At 43.0% G+C, this 23919-nt stretch overlaps 1 protein-coding gene across 2 annotated transcripts in view; it reads left to right on the top strand.

Annotated features, from left to right (window-relative positions):
- The window catches only part of PAK2 (p21 (RAC1) activated kinase 2), a 233987-nt gene that overhangs the window by 148738 nt on the left and 61330 nt on the right, over positions 1-23919 (top strand). For both annotated transcript variants that reach the window (XM_029615636.1, XM_029615638.1), the window contains 4 exons: positions 4456-4588; positions 5633-5696; positions 17170-17218; positions 21695-21807. In XM_029615636.1, coding sequence (XP_029471496.1) covers positions 4456-4588; positions 5633-5696; positions 17170-17218; positions 21695-21807 — 359 coding nt within the window. The remainder of the gene's footprint in view (positions 1-4455; positions 4589-5632; positions 5697-17169; positions 17219-21694; positions 21808-23919) is intronic.

The following is a 23919-nucleotide window of genomic DNA, read 5'->3' as shown; positions in this document are numbered from 1 at the left end:
TGCTGCAGAAGACTTATTTTAAGGCTGGTTAGTGATGATACGTGAGTTGCTGCCGTCACGTGATCAGAACCACCAGTACATCTCTGCATGGGGACTGGTCTGTGTTCAGGAGACTATGGACTAGTGAGATGAACATGTTTGCTCAATCTGATGGAAGGAAGGATCTCTCTCCTGTAGAGAATCTATCCACGCTCCACTGGAAGAGTATTTGAGTATTTTTGTTTCCTTACCAATTTTTAAGAGCTGAGTCTACCCCAACTGATTGAGGTAATTGCACCATGCCAAATCTGGAAATTGTTGCACTTTGTATTTCAAGTCATGTCCTTGCTACTGGTGCACAGGAAACAGGAGCTTCCCACATTCTCATTTGTAATCCTCGTAGGATACGATGGATTGGAATAGTTGCTGGCTTTGCTGGAGTTTCCTGAATCTTGAGGATGCCCATGACTTTTGCATAATGATCGTTGTCCTTCCACACTTTTATTCCGAGCATTTTGCCCAACTTGTCAATGAATCTGGCTTAAGAAAGGTCTTCAGGAGGAGGTGAATGTTCTGGAAACTCTGGAAAGAGTTCAGATGGAATCCTAGTCGATCCCCCTTTGGAACCTATGTAGAGGAGAATATAACAATAAAAGCCACATCTAACTTTATATATAAACATTTAGATTTATTCTGATTATGAAAATTTAGAAAAATTAATTGTTTTGGACATTGCATAATGCATTGTTAATCTTAATAACAGACTATAAGTAAGCACCCTTTTCCTATTAATTATAGTTTACATATTGTGTACTGTATAAGTAGCTTCTCTCATAATATTGTCAGGGGATCTTTAAGGGTAAAACAGAGGTAATGTGGTGCAATTCTAAATTCCTCTTTCATCTCTGCATTGATACTTACTCCAGATGATCCTGATGGGGTAAATCAGGGCAATTGGGGAGACAGGATGCGAAGATGTCATCTTCTTTCTTCGACCTTCTCTTTGTCTCCGATGATGCAATATTAACAGTGCCTTTTATAATTTCTCAATGCCTTGAAACTGCAGTTGAGAACAAGTGTATTTTTCTGATTGGATGTGTACGAGAGAGAGAAACATGTCCCTTCCCCCACTCGACTCCCATATCGTGTAGTTATTTTCTGCGTTAAAACTGTGCGATATTCTGCGTTATGGCCCACTTTTTCAGAAATCCCACCCTGGGCTCCTCCCCTTTCAAAAATGTGCATCGCACCATGCGTTATGGTAATAGGTGGTGATATGGGGATTATGTCCCCTTCTGCTTCTGAGAACAGCCTGTCCTCACCAGCAGACAGCTGTGTAGGAAGATCTGCGGTATGATGCATCATGCCAGATGCGTGTAGGATCAATGTTCTGGGGCTTGATGCATCTTGGACTTATACGTTGGTGCCAGGGCCTTGAGTGGCGTTAGCAGTGATGGAGCGGTCCTGCTGCATTTGACCCTCTGTGCTGTTTTGTCGCAGGCTGACTAATTGCTTCTGTGGCATGGCGCCTCTTTTTCTTTGATGCATGTTGGTTATGTTTACTTGACTCCCGAGGATCTGGCCTATTTTGTTGATGGGGGGGATGTATACTTTTGAGGAGCTGCCGCTTAATTCCATTCTCAGTGAGGTAGATGAGGCTGCACTTTGGGCGGAGGTTTCTCTGAGACTTGCGCAGTTCCTCCATTTTTCCAAGCCCTTGATTTCTGGCTACATAGGGACATATATCCACAATTGTAACAGTTGACCTGGTCGTGGTCTGGTCCCAGGCAATGATAGCAGAGTTCCTGTCTATCTGTAATAGTCATTTTCCTGCCACATATAAGGTCTTTGAACCCATTTACTGAGGCTTTATTCTTGCCAGATATGTGGAAAGAAATCTTTTCTTTCTTTTTTTTTTTCTTTGAAAAAGCACTGAAAAGTGCTGTTTGTAGGGGACAACTTTTAGATATTAGAAAGATATTCACAGAAAAATATACAGAGAAATATACATCCATGCTGGTGCTAGGACAAAAAACGATTGAAGGGGCTCACGAGGCAGCACCTGAACAAGAATTCCCGCACACATTCAATAGAGTAAAAGCGCTAATGACTAGGAGAGAGGGAGGTCTGTTTGGTGCCACCAAATGTTGTTACCCACATGTAATGGCTAATACACCCCTGCTTATTGACAAAAAGACAGGAGACTGTGCATGAATATTCTGGAAATAATAGCAGTGGGCAGTACTGTAATAGCATCTAACAAAGGATTGTGCAAAAGAAAATCAGTTTTGTAACAGTAATGTACTTAAACAAGGGGGGTGTTGTAAGTCGGAGGGGTGACAAGAAGTTATAGAAACTGAATATTTTGTGGACAGAGAAATTTCTTTACTGGTATTACATTTGCCTGGAAGATAAATTCATAAGTAGACTTGCTAAGCAGATCTGGTCTACAACTAGGGGATGTCCTCTTTCTGACCATGTACAGGAAGTGAGGCTGCCCAATGCTAGATCTCATGATCTCTCTTCAACAGAAAGTTTCCCATGCTTTTTACCAGAATCAAGGATCCAGTGTTTCAGAAGTGGAGCAAATCACTGTTGTACTGTTTTTCATCATTGATGAGAAAGGGTGGTAGAAAGGTTAGAAATGCATGAATCTGCAGTGATCATGACAGTGCCTTGCAGATCAAAAAGGTCATGGTTTCTGAACGTGATGGAAATTTTGGTGTAGGAGCCTTTCGAGCTCCCTCTCAAAAAGAGATTTAATCAGCTAAGATCTGATCCTTTAAATTCACAATCTGACAACTTGGAAGGTGAAAGACGCTTCCAAGAAACGCTTAAAAAAAAAAAAAAAAAATCAGCTGCTAATAAAGTTTGCTTTCCAGTGTCAGGAGTGAAACATTTCTGCTACCAAATTCCTCTTTGAAATCTGTTTTTGAATTTTTGTTTGATGGTCCTGATAAAGGCCCAAAGTTGGCTACATTAAGAGTGTAAGTTGCACTGTCAGCAATATGAGGTCCAACAGGAGAAGGCAAATTAGCTTCCCACCTAGGTATTGGAAGGTTTTGGAGAACAGCTAAGTTTTCTAACCCTAAACAAAAAGGAGTTTACATCTAGTTTTGAAGGCACTAATGAAGCCGACTTTGGAAACTGTTGACCTTGATTTTCATATTTTTGTTAAAACTATTTTTGTGGTGGCAGTCTGGCAAGAAGTCACCAAGATAGAGGCTGTGTCTTCTATTTTCTTCTGTTTTTCAGTTCTTTCCTGAAAAGTTAGTTATATGAACAGTTCTTACTTTCATTCCAAAAGCTGTGACTCAATCATTTCTTTTGCATTGTGAGGTGGTATTGCCTACTTTCTCTCAGGTCAGAGTCTCCATTAGAAAAATAAATTTATGCTGTCTGGACATTAAGAGAGATATAAAAGTTTCTTTGCAGAGATTGAAATTATTTGAGAAATCAGAGTATTTGTGTTGGGCAAACAAGAAGGAAAAACTGGCTTCTAAGATGTGCACTGCCAGATAGATAGTAAATAGTATCTTTAAGGATTTCAAGACCTTGAGTTCACTTAATGAGAGCTGTGGTAGTGTCACAGGTAGAGAGAGGATAGTCTGCAGGAGAGATTTGTAAGGCTGCTGCTTGGAAGCTTGTAAAAATACTTGTATTAAATATTATCCCACTTTTGAGCAGATAATGGAAAGGCAGAGAATTAATTGAATTAAACAAAATGTATCATATTCCCTTGTATCAGTTGGCTTCATTAGATACTACATTCAGCTATATTGAACACATACAAGTAGGACATTACTGGGGTAAGTCCTACTTAGGCTGGTGAAAATATAATAGAAGAGGAATTTATCTGACCTGCTTATTCTTTCTGTTAGTGTCTTGCCAGGCTGGACCAAACCAACCCTAGTAAGTGTATGTGTATGAAGGCATTGATTAGGTATGAATATAATGTATTTTTATGCTCAGATGATGTCTTTTTTTTTTTCTCTCCATATTCTTATGTCCAGATGGTTGCTTATGGTAACTGGGAATTTCATTCTTGCGAGTGGTGCACTGGTGCTATATCAGTTGATCCATGCCAGCATGCTACAGGGGTGGCAGGAAACACTTCTCCTAAGTGCTCTTACTCCTGCCTTCTTTTAATAGCATTCTTTTGCAACACGGTTCATTGAATGAAAAACCTGCATCACTAATCACCAAGTTACATGAGACTTAGGGCTAACCGGTTAGTTGGCAATATACATGCAGACCTTTAATTTTATTTCCAGAATTTTGATTTAGCTGAAGACACTGCATGGAGCATGCGATTTTCATGCAAATGAGGATGTAAAATCACATTCTTTTTAACTGTTTTTGCACTGTAAGTTGATTAAACCCAGTTGTATGAAGCCTCTTTCTGTCAAGTATTCTGAGCTCCGATACTGATCATTTGCTGTCTTATTTTCCACATTATTCTCCTTTTCAATGCAGGTTTACACACGGTCTGTGATCGACCCCATTCCTGCACCGGCTGGCGATGGTCATGCCGACAGTGCTGCAAGAACTGCAGACAAACAGAAGAAGAAAGCCAAGATGACAGACGAGGAGATTATGGAGAAGCTTAGTATGTAACGTGTAGCAAAAAGCAAAATGTACATTATACTGGGTGATTAAAAAGTCTCTGCGCACGTGTGCAAATCTCAAGTATGCTATATAAAGTAGTCCCATTCTTGCTATAAATGACTTAACGTGATTTTTGACAACTTCATTAACCACCTCAGCTTACCCTTTTCTTTCTCTTTTCACCTGTTGCATACCGCTGCTTGTTTGGAAGCGAATGGACTGTGCACAGGGACTTTTCAGTTACCCTGTAGATCATGGTAAAGAAAATAGTCAATCAAAAACTACTGCATGTGAAGCTAAAGTATTTTGAAGTTTTATGATGTGTAAAGGTTGCTGTACATCAAGTAGGAAAATATGCATTTCTGGGGAGAGAGAGAGGGGGGTTCTTCTCAAACAATTTATAATTTAATATTGGAGCCTTAAGAATTAAGGTGGTCAAGTTCCTCTTGCCACGTGATGGAGTCTCTGAACAAATGAAAAGTGGATTCCCAATTCTATATATGACATGTGTTATAAAATGAATGATTTGATTGAGTAATGGTAATCATATGGCCTTATCAGTAATATTGGGTAAATGTATAGAGCTAATTGCTGATGGTGTCTTCCATTTTTGAGTGCTTATGATCTGCTCCATTTTCAGGACAGCCCTACATCCCTGTATGTTTTACATGCATGAGCCCTGTATTTCATTGGTTAAGGACTCAAGTGAACAGCTTAGGGCAGGCATGTAGCAATCCCACTTGGTGGCACTGGTTGTGTCCTCTTGCTTTTTTATAAAACAAGGCAGTGCTATCATTAAAGCATCAAGCCAGCCTATCAAGGAATTCTGGTGGTTAAACTATAAATTATTCTTTAGAAGCACAAAGATTCATTCTTAAGATTAAAGCCACAAACTAAAGCTGAATTACCAAGCAGGTGTTCAGGAAATCGTTTAAACAAATAATTGGCCATAATATTGTTAAATTAAATTAGTCTGTCTTTAATCTGTTTTAATGATTAATTTATTTCTAATCTTTTTTTTTTTTTTTTTTTTTTTTTTTTTTAGGAACAATAGTGAGCATAGGTGATCCGAAAAAAAAGTATACCAGATACGAAAAAATTGGGCAGGGGTGAGTGTCTGGGAATGTGTGCTCCAAACCAGCAATTGTATTTTTTTTTTCCAAGAGTATTAGTGTGCTGTCGTATCCTGCCTCTTGGCATCATTTTGCTTCTGTTTCACAAAGTAGGAATGTCAATGTAGATACATGCTATGTTATCAACACTACCCAGATACACTCTGCTTCCAACAACTAGGGAAATACAGTTCATTCTGTGTACACATAATTTCTGTTTCCTGAACATACCCAGATCAGTCCAGAAAAGTGGGTTGTGTATCCCTACCAGCAGGTGGAGTCAGAGAACAATTAGAACTTTGGGCACTGCTACATAACAAGAGTACCTCCTGCAGTCCCTCAGTATTTCTCTGACTCCAGCGGGTGGTACAGATGCACACCTGCAGTCTTTAGTTATATTTTTTGGGTCACGCGGCCAGGCATTAGATGCGGCCTCCTTATGCACAGCGTGTTCCCTGGGGTTAGAGGGCTCTTTAGGGATTCTTGCCTCCTCCCTCGGGGAGGGAACGTCTATCTTGCCTTCGACTTCGTGGGAAGAGAATTCTCCGCCTGTTCTAGCCCCGGTGAGGGAAGACCTCACTGGGGGAACTGATGATATCACCCCAGCCGACTCTCCAGTGGTGGAGGGGGACCTGGAGGGGTTTTCCCCAGAATTTGTCCTCCTTATGCACCAGGCTTTCCTAGCAAGGAAACGCTCAGTGGTAAAGCGGCCTGGTCTCCTGGAGGCAGGTTCGGACCTGCCTGAGAAAAGAGGTCGGGGTACAGACCCTCGTCAGCACCTCTCTGATCAGGCTCACTCCACAGGGGATTCTTCCCAGGGTACGCGAGATCTGATCCCGGGGTTTGGGGCGACACCAGCTTCTGGGGTAGTAGGGGCGGCTGGATCCGGCTGATGTGGATACTGATGATCTGGATGAGCCCGATGAGCCTCCTGTGGATGGGGATGACCCCCAGCGTTTTGCGTTTGTTCAAGCGGGATGAGTTAAGACCCTCCCCAGGTCCTTGAATTTCGGAGACTTAAGGTTTCTCAAGAAGAGTCTAATAACCCGGGAGTGAGAGACTCCGGATTCTGGCTTGAAGGTGGGCAGAGCTATGGCAAAACTGTACCCGTTATCGTCTGATGTTTTGGATTTACTGATGATTCCAAAGGTGGACGCCACGGTCTCGGCAGTCATGAAAAAGACCACTATCTCGGTTGCTGAGGCGGCTGCCCTTAAGTATATGCAGGACCTAAGCTGGAGATCCAGTTGAAGCGAGCATTAGAGGTTGCTGCACTAAGCCTTCGGGTGGCAGTTTGCGCTAGCCTCATGCAGAGGGCCTCTCTGTGTTGGATCCAGGAGTCAGCTGCAGGGGCCGGTACGGGCGACAGTGGGGCTTTGCAGTCCGCCCGCCTAGAAGCAGGCATTGCTTATGTTGCAGATGCTTTGTATGATCTGGTGAGGACCTCGGCAAGAGGTATGGTGTCCTTGGTGTCAGCACGGCGTCTCCTCTGGCTGCGAAATTGGGCGGCGGATTTGTCTTCCAAGTCCCAGCTTTGTAATCTACCTTTTAAGGGCAAGCTCCTGTTTGGGGAGGATCTGGATCAGCTGGTAAAGCTGCTTGCCGAATCCAAGGGCAATCGGTTGCCGGAAGATAAAAGATCTTCTAAGAAAGTCTTCCCTCCTTGAGCAAGGTTTCGGGACTCTCGTCGCTTCAGAGCGGGAAGATACTCCGCACCTCCTGCTTCTAAACCTGCTTTGGGGCGCCAGCAGTCCTTTCAAGGGGGTCGCCGGCCCGGAAGAGATTCGGGACATCTTGGTACAGGAAGTAATAAAAAAAAACCCCAATGAAGCCACAAGCACCCCTTCCATCATCGAAGCTGTCAGAGGCAGATTATCCAACTTTTACACGGAATGAGCAAGAATTAAATCAGACCGCTGGGTCTTAGAAGTGATCAAAAATGGGTATGCACTGGAGTTCTTGTGCCCGGTCCAGGTGACTCTACAACGACTTCTCGAGCTCTGTTGATGAGGACCTGCTAGGGAGTTAGCATACTATTAGGAATCTGCTCCTGTGGTAGGAGGAGTTAGCGATCTTTGTTTTGGGCAAGCTCCTCTGGAGGGAGGAGCTTAGCTGTCTGTGATGGTTAAACTCCTATGAAGGGGAAGAGTGAGCAAGCTGGTTGTGAATGACACCTCAAGAGGGAGGAGTTAACAATATGTTATGAATCTCCGTACGTAGTTAGCAATCTGTTATAATCTACTCCTGAGGAAGGAGAAGTTAGTATACTGATATGCTCAGCTCCTGTAAAGGGAGTAGTAACAAACTGTAATGAATGTGTTGCTGAAGACTCCTGGTGGGGAAGGAGTAGCCATCTGTTACCAGCGCAGTGCTTGGAGAGGACACTCAGCTGTGTAGAGGAATGTAGATAGGTGAATCCTTGGGCCGATGGCAGATGACTGTGCCCCCAGAAGGATATCTTGAGAGGGACCACCGGCTAGGCTTGAGTATGGAGACAGACACAGATAATTCTTTTATTAGACAGGTTAGTAGATCCACCAGAGGTGGCAGTAGTGAGCTGATATGCCCAGCAGGGCTGAAGTCCCTCAGGTACTGAGCTGTAGATAAACTATAGATAGAGAGTAGACAGGGTATGCTGTGTTCATAACCAGAACTGGATGACAGATCTCACATAAGGTCTTTAGAAAGCTCAGTAGCTGGAAAGAGTTAGGCCCTCGAGGAGCGAGTACCTGGTTCCAGGGAAAGCTCTGAGAGAGCAGTGGTAACTCACAAATGTCTGTATCTGCGATAGCTTCCAGGCAGTGGAGAATCTTCAGAGTGTTCAGGAACATGGGCCCTCGAGGAGCGATTACCGGTTCCTATCGGCAATCTGAAATAGAGAAAAGAGAGCGAGGCCCCCCCCCGAGGAGCGGGTACCCCTGGTAAGTCCAAGGAGGCAGAGTAGCTTGGACGAATCCTTGCTAACTCAATTCGTTAGCAAATACTGAGACCTTTTATATTGGAAGCGGATGACGTCAGTTCAGGGGGATGCCCCTGAACTTCGCGTCCTTGCTGGTACATATTTCGGAGCGCGCGCGCCATACTTCATCAGGAACATTGTGGATCCACAGTGTCGTGCCGCTCCGGGGATGCCGGAGGAAGACGGCAAGAAGACGCCGTGGCAGCAAACCGTCCATCAGGCCCGGAGGGAGACGCCACAGTGGTAAGGAGGGCGGAGTGAGGGTGTCGAGCAGCGACGGACGCAACAAGCTCAAAGTTATTGTCCCAGTTCCGGAGGCTCAATAGGGACGAGGTTGGTACTCCGTGTACTTTGTGGTCCCCAAGAAGGAGGGCACGTTTCGGCCAATCCTCAATCGGCAGAAGGTGAACTGTTGCTTTCGGGCTCCTCTCTTTCGTATGGGAACCCTGAGGACAGTGATGGCTATGGTTCGAAAAGGGGGAGTTTCTCGCTTCTCTGGACCTCATGTGGAATCTCATTTGCGCCAGATGGGGAACTCCTCCACTGGATCTGATGGCAATGCAGGCAAACGCAAAAACAGTTCATTTTTTCAGCCATTGCCGAGAACAAGGCTCAGTGGGCATAGACGCTCTCGTGTGTCCTTGCCCCACAGGGATTCTGCTGTATGCCTTCTCGCCTTGGCCCCTCATAGGTCGGCTTCTCTGTCGCATAGAGTGGCACCCGGGAAGAGTGATTCTGGTAGCGCCAGAGTGGCCATGTCGTCCGTGGTTCGCGGATCTGGTACGCTTGGCTCTAGAGGGTCCACTTCAGCTGGCTCATCTAATCCATCTGCTCCATCAGGGGCCAATATTTTTGGAACAGGAGGATTGCTTCTCTCTCGTGGCTTGGCTTTTGAGAGGCGACGTTTACGCTTGAGGGGTTATTCAGAACAAGTCATTTCCACCCTCTAATGGCCTATGTGAGAGTTTGGAAGCTTTTTGAGACGTGGTGTCATCAGCGTTCCTGCGACCCTTTAGCGGTGCATGTTCCTCAGGTGCTTGACTTTCTGCAACAGGGCCTTGCTAAGGGCTTGGCGTTCAATTCCCTTCGTGTCCAAGTTGCAGCTCTAGGTGCCTTGTGGGGAAACGGCTGCTCGCTGGCAGCGCATCCGGATTTTGCTCTGTTTCTTAAGGGGGTCAAAGTTCGGTGTGTCTGAATTGGAGTTTGAATTTAGTCTTGCGAGTTCTATGTGGTGCTCCTTTCAAGCCTCTTCGTGGAGTTTCCCTGAAAGATCTGACTTTGAAAACGGTATTTTTGGTGGTCATTTGCTCGGCCCCTCGGATCTCAGAGTTGCAGGCACTGTCTTGTCCGGATCCTTTTCTTCGGATTTATGACGATCAGGTATCGTTACGTACGGTTCCATCCTTTGTCTCTAAGGTGGTTTCAGCCTTTCACGTCAATCAAACTGTGGAGCTTCCGGGGTTTCCTAATTGGTCCTGGGAGTCTTCTCAGAACAGAGACCTTCATCTTTTGGATGTGCGGCGCGCCTTATTACGTTATCTGGAGGTTACCGATGACGTCAGACGTTCTGATCATTTGTTCATTCTCTGTGGTGGCCCAAAGAAGGAGGACAAAGCGTCAAAGGTGACCATATTTCGGTGGATTAAGGAAGTCATTTGCACGGCATACATAACCTGAGGGCGTCGGGTGCCTTTGGGTCTCAGAGCTCATTCCACTAGGGCTCAGGCTACCTCCTGGGCAGAGTGTCAGTTACTGTCGCCTCAGGAGATCTGTAGGGCGGCGGTGTGGTCGTCTATTCATTGGATGTTAAGGCTTCTGATGAACCGTCCTTCAGGGAGAGTGTGCTTTGTGAGGGTCTTTTGGATTCCCGCCCAGTGTAGGGTGGCTTGGGTACATCCCATTTTTCTGGACTGATCTGGGTATGTTCAGGAAATGAAAATTGGTTCTTACCTGCTAAATTTTGTTCCTGTAATACCACAGATCAGTCCAGAGGCCCACCCCTTTCTTCAGATACCGAAAGACTGTCTTTGTCAGAACCTGCTTAAGTTTTTTATTCTTGAAGCTCCTTTTTTGCAGACATGATTCATGGAGCAGTTTTTAGCAGTTGTTCAGTCTGGTTTTTTGCCAGCGATGAAGTGGTAGTCCGGAAATTTGGTTGGGTGCTACCCTTCATTATTTAGTTCCGTTAGCATGGGCTTGGGTACAGGTCAATACTGAGTGACTGCAGGTGGCACTCTTGTTATGTAGCAGTGCCCAAATCACTTTTCTGGACTGATCTGTGGTATTACAGGAACGAAAATTAGTAGGTAAGAACCAATTTTCATTTGTGCAGTGCTTGCATAAGTCACTTAAAATCAATACTCAATTTCTCTGCTTGGATACTCTACTCTTTTAGTAGCGTTTTCTCTTTTGAAAGTGCCTTCCTTTTTCTGTTATATCCTGCATTGTATGTCTATTCTTGCTGTTAACCTTCAGATACCTGCCAGGTTTTAATGATGCATGTTCTTCAAACGTTTTCCATTGGAAAGCAAACAGTAGAACTAGGGGGTCACAATATGAAACTTCAGGGAGGGTGATTCAGAACCAGTGTCAGGAAATATTTCTTTACGGAGAGGATGGTGGATGTGTGGAATGCCCTTCCAGAAGAGATGGTAAAGACAAAAACAGTAAACTAATTTAAAAAAGGCATGGGATAAACACTGTGGATCCCTAGAGGCTAGAGTTAGAAATTAAGAAGAGTGCATGGGGGTAAGCAGCATAGAGAGGCAGCTGCTATCCCTAACAGAAGGCATGAGGGTTACTACTCTTAACCAATTAGCTTACAGGATTTTGATGCAGCTGCGATCACTCTCCGCTTCAGGGGGGAATTGGATTCAAACAGCCAATGCTGCACCCTGAATTTTACAGTCCATGGTACTGATCTGCAGACATTAGAGAAAAAGTGCATAACTCCTTCAAGTCCACAAGCAAAGCATGTCGGCTATCAGTTGACAGAAATATTAAATACATGTTCAGTTTGGTGTTCACTAAAAATAGACCATGGAGAAAGGACTGTTGCTGATTGTCAAGACCATGGAGGGGAGTGGGGTAGATGCAATCCCATTTATAGAAGAGAATGTATGGGGAAGTGCTGGAAAAACAAAATGGGCAAGGCCATTGGACCTGGAAACAGGTGTGGTGTCACAAGATTGAATATGTGATGTGATTTACTTGGATTTCGGCAAAACTTTTGATGCGGTCCTACATAGGAGGCTCATGAATAAAATGAGAAGTTTGGGTGTGGATGCCAAGGTGGTAGAATGGATTATAAATTGGTTGACTGACAGGAGACAATAGGAAATTGTAGGAGACAATAGGTAAATGGAACCTGCTCTGAAGAGGGAACAATGCTGTTTCTGTTCAACATCTTTGTGAGCAACATTATGGAGGGGTTAGAAGGAAAGGTTTATCTTTTTGTGGATGACACTAAGATCTACAACATAGTGGACATGACTGAAGAAGTAAAGAAAATGAAAAGCGATTTAAGAAAGATGATGGGCTGCATAGAGAGATGTATAACCAGCAGGAAAAAGGAGGTGATGTTACCCTTGTACAGGTCTTTGGTGAGATCTCACCTACTGTGCTCAGTTCTAGAGACCATATTTCACAAAGGACAGAGAGAGGGTGGAAAGGGTCTAGAGGAAAGTGACCAAAATGGGATGGTGTCTGTTTTGGAAGACCTATGAGGAGAGGCAGAAGGATCTAAATAAATACTTTGGCGGAGAGGAGGTACAGGGGGAGATATGATTCAGACTTTCAGATACCTGAAAGAAATTAATGATGCCGAAACATCAAACCTTCTTCCATTAGAAAGGAAACTGTACAACTAGGGGGTGACATTATGAAACTCCGGGGGGGAGGTTGACTCAGAACCAACATCAGGAAATATTTTTTTTACAGAGAGAGTGGTGGATGCCTGGATTGCCCTTCTGAAAGAGGTGGTAAGAATGAGAACAATACATGAATTTAAAAGGGCATGGGATAAACATTACAAACTTTAAAGGCTTGAGGTTGGTAATGAAGGAAAGATTAACCCATGTTTACTTTAGGTGTAACAATTCATCAAAGGAGTAAACCTGTCTGTAGCAGCAGTTATTACTCTTAACAGAACAAATGAGAATATCCTGCACAAAGTGGCAGTTACAACCATAAGCCACTTGCTGGGCAGACTGGATGGACCAGTTGGTCTTTTTCTGCCGTCATTGCTTTGTTATTAAGAACATAAGAAATTGCCATGCTGGGTCAGACCAAGGATCCATCAAGTCCAGCATCCTGTTTCCAATAGAGGCCAAACCAGGCCACAAGAACCTGGCAATTACCCAAACACTAAGAAGATCCCATACTACTTATGCAATTAATAGCAGTGGCTATTCCCTAAGTAAACTTGATCAGTAACCGTTAATGGACTTCTCCTCCAAGAACTTATCCAAACCTTTTTTGAATGCAGCTACACTAACTGCACTAACCACATCCTCTGGCAACAAATTCCAGAGCTTTATTGTATGTTGAGTGAAAAAGAATTTTCTCTGATTAGTCTTAAATGTGCTACTTGCTAACTTCATGGAATGCCCCCTAGTCCTTCTATTATTCGAAAGAGTAACTAACTGATTCACATCTACTCATTCAAGACCTCTCATGATCTTAAAGACCTCTACCTTATCCCCCCTCAGCCGTCTCTTCTCCAAGCTTGAACAGTCCTAATCTCTTCAGCCTTTCCTCATAGGGGAGCTGTTCCATCCCCTTTATCATTTTGGTTGCCCTTCTCTGTACCTTCTCCATTGCAACTATATCTTTTTTGAGATGCGGAGACCAGAATTGTACATTGGGCAGCAACTGGAAGATCAAAACCCTTTGCTCCATTCTTTGAAGCAAATTCAGATCTGCTACAGATGCTTTTCTGTGGAGGTGGAATAAAGATCTGCTGTATGCTTTTCCACCACTTCTGTTAGTGGCAAGGACAGTCCAGAAGGTGCTAAAAGGATTGGGCACAACATCCTCATCGCTCTGGCATTGCCCAGACAGGTTCTCTTATTTCAAGTTGTCAGTCTGCCATTCTATCTTTCTAGAGACCAGTCCAGTGCTACTAACACAGGAGGAGGGTCCTCTGTCATGCAAACCTTCTCACCATCAACTTGATGGCATGGATGTGGAGCATCGGTAGCGTTTTCAATTTCACTATCCAAGGAGGTTGAGGACAATTTGATTTTGGCTAGGTAACCATCCACTAGAAGGGCATACAGATTTAAATGGATGCATTTTTCGACCTGGTATCAGTCGGGGTCCCTGGACCTGTTTGCTTGTAATCCTGAGGATCTCCTGTAGTACTTGTATACTCTCTTCTTGTTGGGTCTCAGTACATTATCAGTGAAGGTGAATCTTGGTACCATCACTGGTTACCACTCGTGGATGGGAAACGGATCTCCCTTCATCCTCTGGAAACAAAATTCATGAAGCGTTTGTGGCATACCAAGCCTCCAGTTCCAAAACCACGTGTTCCATGGGATCTTAATGTCATCTTAGCACAACTGATGAAGCCTCCCTTCAAACCACTGGAGTTGGCTTCCTTGAAATTTCTGATGTGGAAGGTAATGGTCTTGCTCGCTATCTCTTCAGCTAGGAAGAATCTGTGAACTACAGGCATTGGTTTCGTACTATTTCTACTTGCAGTTTTCTTTCACAATAGGGTGGTACTCTGCCCAAATTTGAATCAGGTTACCGTTTTGCTCACATACTTTCCAAGATTGCAGTTTCCCCTCTTGTTGGTTCTTGTACCAGCCGCTCATGAAGCAGTCATTTATTTCATCTAGAAACTTTACTTCTCTGTACTGTTCTGATGGAACATTCACTCAGTCAATACTGGGGTAATTGAAATCACCCATTATTACTGTGTTGCTGATTTTTAGCTTCCCTAATTTCTTTTAGCATTTCATTGTCTGTTAGTTCATTCTGGCTATTTTATTCCCTTTTTCACTTGGAATTTCTATCCATAAAGATTCAACATTAAATTTTATTTCCTGCAGAACTTTTATCCTGTTTGACTCAATGCTGTCATTAACTTATATTGCCACCCCTCCACCAATTTGATCCATCCTACCATTTTGATATAATTTGTATCCTGGTATCACAGTATCCCTTTGGTTATCCTCCTTCCACCAGGTCTCTGAGATGCCACTTGTATCTAACTGTTCATCCAGTGCTATACATTCTTAACTCTCACATCTTATTTTTTAGACTTCTAGTATTGTATATAGACATTTCAAAGTATGTTTCTTGTTTGTGTTAACAATCTGCTCATCAGTTGACGGGTAACTTGGTATCTTTCTGCACTTTACTTATAAAGGCACCTGATACTCTTTGACATTTATTGCAACCTCTCTACTGGGATGCCCTATTTTCCCTGTTCCCTTAGTATCCTTCAAAGATACATCATTCCGAACCATAAGCTTCAGAGCGACTATCGGCTTTCCCCCATCATCTAGTTTAAAAGCTGCACTATCTTTTTAAAATATTTAGTGCGAGCAACCTGGTTCCACTCTGGATAAGGTGAAACCAATCCTTTTGGAAAAGGCTCCCCCTTCCCCAAAATGAAGCCCAGTTCCTAACAAAGCTAAAACCCTCTTCCTTGCACCTTCGTCTCATTCATGCATTGAGAATATGGAGCTCTGCCTGCTTGTGGGGTCCTGCAAGTGGAATGGGGAGCATTTCTGAGTATGCTACCCTGGAGTTTCAGGATTTCAGCTTCCTACCTAAAACCCTAAATTTGGCTTCCAAACCTCCCTCCTGCACATTCCTATGTCATTGGTACCCACATACATGAAGACAGCCGGCTCTAAAATCCTATCTTATGTGAATCAAGTAGTCCACCACCTTCTCACCAGGCAGGAAAGTTACCAAGTGATCCACACGTCCACCAGCCACCCAGATATCAACTTTCCTAATAATTGAATTACCAACTATCACGGCCATTCTAACCTTTCTCTTCTGGGCATGTGTCCATATAGACCTATCCTTGGTGTGAGAGGTTACTACATCTTGAAGACAGATACTAGCTACAGATTGCTTCCTGCCTCATTAAGTTGATACTCTCCTTCCAGGTGACCTTTCTCCTCCAAAGCAGCACAGGGGCTACATATTGGAGGTGGGACTTCTCTATTAGGTCCCTGAAGGTCTCTATGTATACCTCTTTGTCTTCCTTAGCTCCCCCAGGTCTGCCACTCTAGCCTCCAGAGTTCGGACTCGTTCTCTGAGCGCTTGGAGCTTTTTCACTTAGCGCAGCTAAGCTGGGAGGTAATCATATATGTGGCACTCAGTGCAAAAGAGTTGCTCTTGGACTACTTCTTGCGTCATAATTTTGTTGATTTGTTATCTATTTAAAATTTCTAAGGGAGCAGGGATGTAAAGCTAACCTAAACTACTTTGTCTATGGATGTATTTTGTGTATGTCTGGTAATGACCCTCAAAACACTATAGTTAATCTACCTATCTTCCTAGTTACCCAACTTAATAACTCTTGTCTTGAATTAGATTCCTTATGTATAAAATCTGGAACAAATTACTCCTACCAAACACAATTACCATGTAAAATCAAAACATAAAACCAAATAAAAAAAAGATAAGGTATAGTAAGGTAAGTGGATAGAGTACAGTAAGGAAGCTTGAAGTGTGTGCGCCTAACGGTGAATGCTTGTATTCCTCTTCTGCTCCAAGTGGTGCCGGGCCTCTGGAAGCTGGGGCTGTGGAGGTCAGAGCCTGGATTGCTCACTGTGACCTCTGGAGTCCTCTCCCGGGGGCTGCTGGGTAGAGTATTCAGATGAGCCTTCTGGCCCTCCATTTGCTTGTCTTTAAGCGAGCATTAGCATATTACCTGAAGAGCTTTGGGCAAGAAATTTAGTGCAGCCTGTTCACCCCGTAATCCGCTCTGCATGGGGGAGCTGGTTTACTTATTTGGTAACCGCTCTGCATCCCTCAGCTTGGGACTCCCCATGTGTCATGGCTAATTCATTCCTGCTTGTCGATGGACAAAGTGAGTTTGCTTACATGCCAGAAATAAACAGAACGACTTTGGCCTCAAACTTTTACATGCCTAATCTAAGGGCCGTGGTGTTTCTCATTCATCTTAGCCTCTTTATAGGCCCAGAGGATCATGGACTGCAGTGATTCCCATGCCTCCAGGCCCACTAACTGCTGCATCTTTAAGGGACTGACTCAGATGGGACATGGATCCTGCTACTAGGAATGATGACCTGAACCAAAAGTGAGGGGGCACACTACCTCGAGGCCCACCCATGGCGATGCCCTGATTGAATCAGAATTGACATTGCTCTGTCATATTGCGATCCCAGATGGACAGGAACTCTCTTAAGAGGTTTTCCTATGTGATAATCTAGGGCATTGGAGACTTGTATCTAGTGTGAAACATTTATGATGTGCTGTTATGGAGATCTCACATATACTCCTGCTTTCTCTTCACAGGGCCTCTGGGACAGTTTTCACTGCAATTGATGTGGCAACAGGGCAGGAGGTAGATTCACTTTTTTCTGCCATTCTTACTGAAAGTTAAAATGTGTGTTATAATTGTTTTGATGTATACCCGGACTTCTTAGCAAGGCTCTTTTTTTGCTTTGATTTCAGTTAAAGACAAGTACATGTAGAAACTGGAGCATGATTATTTTAGTAGATTTTAATTCCTATTCTCCTGAAAGTTAAGGGGTCATTGTGAAAGGTACCATAGTGTCAACATGTACTGGTTAATTAAGCAACAATGTGTTAGTTTAGCAATATGAATTTATAACACAGACTAAATCAATTTTGTGATACTTTCTCAACTCCTAATAATGTGTACATAGCCCTATAACACATCAAAAATCCAATTTCATTCTAATTCTCATTTTCATTTTTCTACAGTACAGACAAACTTAGTGTTACTGTTTACCCTTTGTTAATATATGTAGCGGTGTCCCTGTTTGTGGTGTTAGCTGCATCTGGGGAGCTACATTTACCAGGGTTCATCTGGGGGGGGAGGGAGAAGATAAACTCCCAGGGCCCTAGGTGTATTTAAGGAAAACTCCACTGCTTCAAGCCTCTGTAACTAATGTGCCACTTAGGTACAGGGGTAACCACTGCAAATAACACCAAACACGGGTGCCAGAAGCAAAAATAAAAGAATAGAGTTCACTTTGGTGTTCAAAGTAAAAGTTTACTTCCAGAAAAATAAAGTCCTAACCAGCATGGAAACATCAAACTGCATAAAAATCATAATAGCCTCTCCCTCTCTCTCTCTCCCCCTCCCTCCCTCTCAGGAGCCTAGACAGGGATCTCCACCAACTCCAACCCTCCCTCTGCTAGTATCACCTGCCCTCTGACTCTGAGCATGCTCATGGAGATATTTGTATCCCACACAAGCCTCCTACAAAAAGGTGGGGTTAATACAAGGGGAGGGTCCAAAAAATGCAAACAGGGCTCCCACTGGTGGGAAAAACTGGTGGGGACTGAAATAGTGATGAGCATAGCCCCTGTCACATGTTTCTAGCAGCATAGCAAAGTCATAGTTTCATTTTTTTTTCTCGTCTGTCTTTGTGCTTTTAGCAGGGTGCAGCCAAGGATAGAACCAGAGAAATGGCCATAGTGGTTCTACATGACTTACCTTGGGTTTTGAAAAGAGAGTAGTAGCAAGTATTTGGGAAATAGGTGTTAAAGTTGAATAACTACCAGTTAATACTCTCTACCAGAAATTACATTTCCTACTTCTGTGATTTTTTTCCCCCCCATTTCAGCAGCTAGTGCTGCAAATCATTTTCCAGTCCAATTAGGGATGCCATCTGCTCAGTGTGAAATGTTTTGAGGTCTTTGTCTAATGATACTTAATTTATGTTGAATAAGGAAACAGGAAACAGCATAAGCACTGGCAAGTTAGATGAAAAGCATTGATAAGAAAGACAAAGAATTTGAAAAGTAGCTTGCTGTGGAAACAAAAACTTGTAAGAAATGTTTTTTCAGGTGCATTCAAAGCAAAAACCTGCAAGGGAGTCAGTTGGTCTATTAGATGATTGAGAGATAAAAGGGGTGGGGGGACGCTAAGGGAGGACAAGGCCATAGAGGAGAGATTAAATTAATAATTTGCTTTAGTCTTTACTGAGGAAGATGTAAGGCAGATATGCATGCTAGAAGTGATATTTAAAGATGAAGATTCAGAGGAAGTGAAATAAATCTCAGTGAACCTGGAAGATATACTAAGGCAATTTTATAAACTAAACAGTAGCAAATTACCTGGACCAGATGGTATACATCCCAGAGACCTTAAAGAACTTAAAAATGAAATTGCAGACCTAATGTTAGTTTAGAGAATACTATCATAAAAATCCTCTATGGTACTTGAAGATTGGAGGGTGGACAATGTGACACTAGTTTTTAAAAAGGTTCCAGGGTGATCAAGGAAGCTACAGACTGGTGAGCCTGTCAGTTTCAGGAAAAATGATTTAAACTATTTTAAAAAACAAAATATCTAAACATTTATTTATTTGTACAATTTACAGTAGACAGACATAGTTTAATGGGACAAAGTCAACACGGATTTAGTCAAAGAAAGACTTGCCTTACCAATTTGCTACATGTTTTAGAAGGCATGAATAAAGGTGAGCCAGTTGATATAATGTATCTGGATTTTGACAAAGTACCTTGTGGAAATTAAAAAGTCATGGGATAGGAAGCAGTGTTCTATTGTGGATTGCAAACTGATTAAAAGAAAAAATAGAGTAGGGCTAAATTGTCAATTCTGTCAATGGAAAAAGATGAGTAGTAGAGTGCCTCAGGGATCTGTATTAGGACTCCTGCTTTTTAACTGTAAATGACCTAGGGATGGCAACAACGAGTGATGTGATCATATTTCCTAATGATACAAAATAATTTTAAGTGGTTAAATCACAAGAGGATTGTGAGAAATTGCAAGAGGAGCTTGCAAGACTGAGAGACTGGGCATCCAAATGGCAGATGACATTTAGTGTGGGCACGTGCATAGTGGTGTATGTACGTAAGAGCAACCTAAGTTTTAGCTACACAATGCAAGGTTCTACAAAGAAAGTCACCTCCCAGGAAAAGGATTTAGGCATCATCGTGGATAATATGTTAAAATCATCTGCTTAGTGTGCTGCAGTGGCCAAGACAGCAAATAGAATGCTAGAAATTATTAGGAAAGGAATGAAGAATAAAACACAGAATATTATATTGCCTCTGTTATCACTCCATAGTGCGACCACACCTTGAGTACTGTGTGCCGTTCTGGTCACTACATCTCAAAATAGATATAGCAGAATTAGAAAAGGTACAGAGAAGGGTGACCTAAATGATAAAGGAGATGGAACAAATCTCCTGTGAGAAAAGGCTAAAGAGCTTAGGGCTCGTCAGTTTGGAGATATGATAAAGGTCTATAAAATAATGAGTGGAGTGGAACAGGTAAACATGAATTGAATGTTTACTCTTTCAAAACATACAAAGACTAGGGGATATTCAATTAAATTATTAGGTGATGCATTTAAGACAAATAGGAGGGTTTTTTTTTTTTACTCAACGCATAATTAAACTCCGGAATTCTTTGCCAGAGGATGTGGTGAAAGCTGTTAGAATGGCTAGATTTAAAAAAGGTTTAGGCAAGTTCCGGGAAGAAAAGTCCAATAAGCCATTTCTAAGATGGACTTGGGGAAATCCACTGGTTATCCCTGAGATAAGCAGCATGGAATCTATTGACCTTTTGGGATCCTGTCAGGTACTTGTTACCTGGATTGGCCATTGTTGGGAACAGGATACTGAACTTGATGGACCTTTTGGTCTGACCCAGTATGGCCGATCTTTATTTTACAAAATGTATTACCTATCTTTCCTACGTTCAGGGTGGTATACAAGAAAACACACCCAATAAAATTACATAAGAATTAATAATGACAAAAATCAAACAAAATCACAATGGCAGCGCTGATAGACCCAACTATTGTCAATATAGATGACTTTATAGTGTTCAGATGGAAAATGCCTTTTGAAATAAATAAATCTTATGTTCCTAAGTAAAAAAAAATTATGACTTGCACTCTTCTCCAGTGACAGTAAAAGTAGAGCCTGAGGGGGGGGGCTAAGGTGTGAATCATGATCTGTTTACTCATCTTTACTTATTTTTCTGTCTGTATCACTTACCCATTATGCATGTATCAGTCATTTTGTCTATAATCTGGAACTTTGGGGAAGCCATAGGCTTTCCTGTAATTGCTGTTCTCTAGTTACAGTAGTTCAGTGAGCCAAAATACCTACTTGTCTTCCGATTTTGGGAGTTGCTCTTAATTCAATTGAACACGTTTTTTTTTTTTTTTCAATGTATTGTATAGTTTAGTATAAGAAAGCTTTCTAAGAAAATTCTACAAAAGTTCTCCAGCTTGGCACAGGGCTCATTGGACTACTGTGTTCAGAGAACAAAAATTATAGGTAAGTAATCATTATCTGATGGAAGACAGTGCTATAGGCATGGTTTGTGCCAAACCTTTAGGGGATCATATTTACATCAAAACTCCATTAACCAGGGTTTATCGCTCAATGACCTAGAAAAAAAAGTTCGATACTCTGTTTTACTGTTGTTTTATGAATTTGTGGAGGGTTAGTCTTTTAACTGTGTATGTTTTATTATAAGTTGCCGAGAACTTTGGATTGGCATCATATAAATATTTGGAAATATCTTTCAACTAACAGCAGCATTTCAAATCAAGTATTGCATAATATCTCTTTTAGGATTTTCCTGACCACATCATAAGATGATAATTAAAGGAAGGAGTTCTGCAGAGAGAAATTGGAAAGCCGATGTTAATTTCTTCGTTATAACACTTTAGAAGGGTTATACATTCATACATAAAATGCTTGGTTTTAGGAAGAGGTGAATGCTAGTATGTCGCGCTAGGAAATACTTCCTTTTGTCTGTTCATCTCTTCTCAGGCATCTTGTTTTTTTGCAACTTTTCTCACAGGTTGCTATTAAACAGATAAACCTTCAGAAGCAGCCCAAGAAGGAGCTGATCATCAATGAGATTCTGGTGATGAAAGAGTTAAAAAACCCAAATATCGTCAACTTCTTAGACAGGTAAAGGTATAAAAAGGAGTGGAAAATTAAAATTATTGGTCAGAATGGGAGGGATGGAAGGATGAACTTGCAGTGGGTAATATAAAACTAGTGGAGGGGGAGTCAGACTTTTTTTAAAAATTTCTCCTTAATTTTTTTCTAGCCAAGCCTTCCATGAATTCTCCTTTAGCTGCTTCTTCACATAGGGTTGATGAAACACTTACTGGTGCAAATATTTTCTTAACATGCTCATGACTTTTCACATCCCATTGCTTGGACTATAGCCTTTGAACAGTGAATTATCATATCATCCAAGTTCTTGTGCATTTTGTTTTTCTGTCAGTGAGCAGGCCTGAATTAGCCATAATACACGTGTGATGTCATCCAGCAGCACCGAACGGACCCATCTCTCCATGTTAGTATAGCTTTAGGGAGTTCCCGTGCAGGCGTTAGCGTGTGTTATCTCCTCGGTCATTTTTGTCCGAGCCCTGCACATACATATACTATCTCTCAATTATATTTTTCTGTATTTCACATTTTACTTACCTTTTTCTTCCTCTTGTTACATCACTGCATTGGCAGCACCCACAGCAGCACTTTTTAGTGCTACTTTACAAATAAAATAAAAAAAAGATAACAAGAGGGAAAGTTCTTTTTCGGTCTTGGCTTCCTCGCTATGTCAAGCATGACATGACTGGATTAAAGTACTACGTATGTGGTAAGATCATGTCCTTTACTAACGGGTGCGACTTGTGCCACATCTGCCTTGGTCCGGAGTATAACCTGGCAAACTGCTACACCGATACATGGATGTCCCCTTGCTCGCAGTGGTCCAGAGCCCACTGGATTCAGAATATACATAGGTCCCAGGACTGTAAGTTACTCCTCCACCCTCAGCACAGCCTTGTCTGCCTCTTCTGATAAACGATTGAACCGGAGCTCGTCTAAGACCCCCCTTATCGGTACATCGGACCCATGCCTTGGGATTGAGTTGTGGGGACCAGTCTGATTTGAGGAAAAAGTGCCATCTCTTAGTAGGGCCTTCAGTGCTGAAGAAACACAAGCCACATCTGATGCATAGTGGCTCGATGCACTGCTGGTGCATGAAATGCCCCCGCCTTCGGTGCATGGCACTACAGCATTGACAGGCCGCCTTGCATTTGCACCACTAACACATGGTGCACCTTCCTTGTCGATGTACAATGCATCTGTCTGGCTGAAATCGGCTTAAAGCAAGCAGCTCTGAAGTCTTCCACTGTTCCCGAATTGTTACACAGTGCATTAGCCAGTGACTCTTCCACTCCAACTGACAGAATGGGTGGCACTGTGCTTGTTTTGATGCAACTTTACCCATCCTCATTGATGCACCAATTGTCATCTCACTCCCACTCATTGCCAGGGTCCTCCACCGAGGCTGAACAAAGCTCATCAGTGCATTCAGGCTTCCAGTCTAAACATTTTGCGCATGCACACCTATCCCTGGTGTCTTTAACCCCAACTCATCATTCATCGCGTCAAGCCCTGGAGCACAGGTTTGGTGCTTTCTGCCCAGCGGCCTGACTGCAGTCCCAAGCCAAATGCATAGGGAGATGTTTGGGCTCTCCCCATCCCTGCATGAGAGCCCTTCCACCAGCCGCACTGGTGATGGAGAGATTCCGTTTGGAAACACTGGTTTCCTAGCATGTAGACAGATGGACTCAGGACCAGTGGGGTTTATGCACCCCTGCCAGCAGATGGAAACTGAGCAAGCTGACATCACAGTATATATAGCCCTGCTGTGACCCCAGCCTGCCAGGATTCTCCGTCTCCAGCAGATGGTAGAGGTGCATCTCCCTATGGGGGATTGCTTTGAGCTTTTTGAAAGGAGAAATTTGAAATTCTAAATTCAGGAAAAGAAAGCCCCACTCTCCTGTGGTGATACCTAAAGGTCCCTCCCTCAGCTGAGAATTCCTGAGGCGATTTCCGTGGTCCCTCAGAGGTGGGCCTTGGTTCGGTAGCTGGATTTCCCAGTGTGGACTTAGTTGCTAGTTCAGCTGAAAGGCAGCGGGTGCAGGAAGCCGAATCCGGCGGTGACGGAAGATGCCCTCTCCCCCAGCAGTCGGAAAGCATTTCTGTACTCAGCCGGTAAGTGCT

This window comes from Rhinatrema bivittatum, chromosome 9 (assembly GCF_901001135.1).
Source record: "Rhinatrema bivittatum chromosome 9, aRhiBiv1.1, whole genome shotgun sequence".
Classification (NCBI taxonomy): domain Eukaryota; kingdom Metazoa; phylum Chordata; class Amphibia; order Gymnophiona; family Rhinatrematidae; genus Rhinatrema; species Rhinatrema bivittatum.
This window is presented reverse-complemented; position numbering and strand designations above follow the sequence as displayed.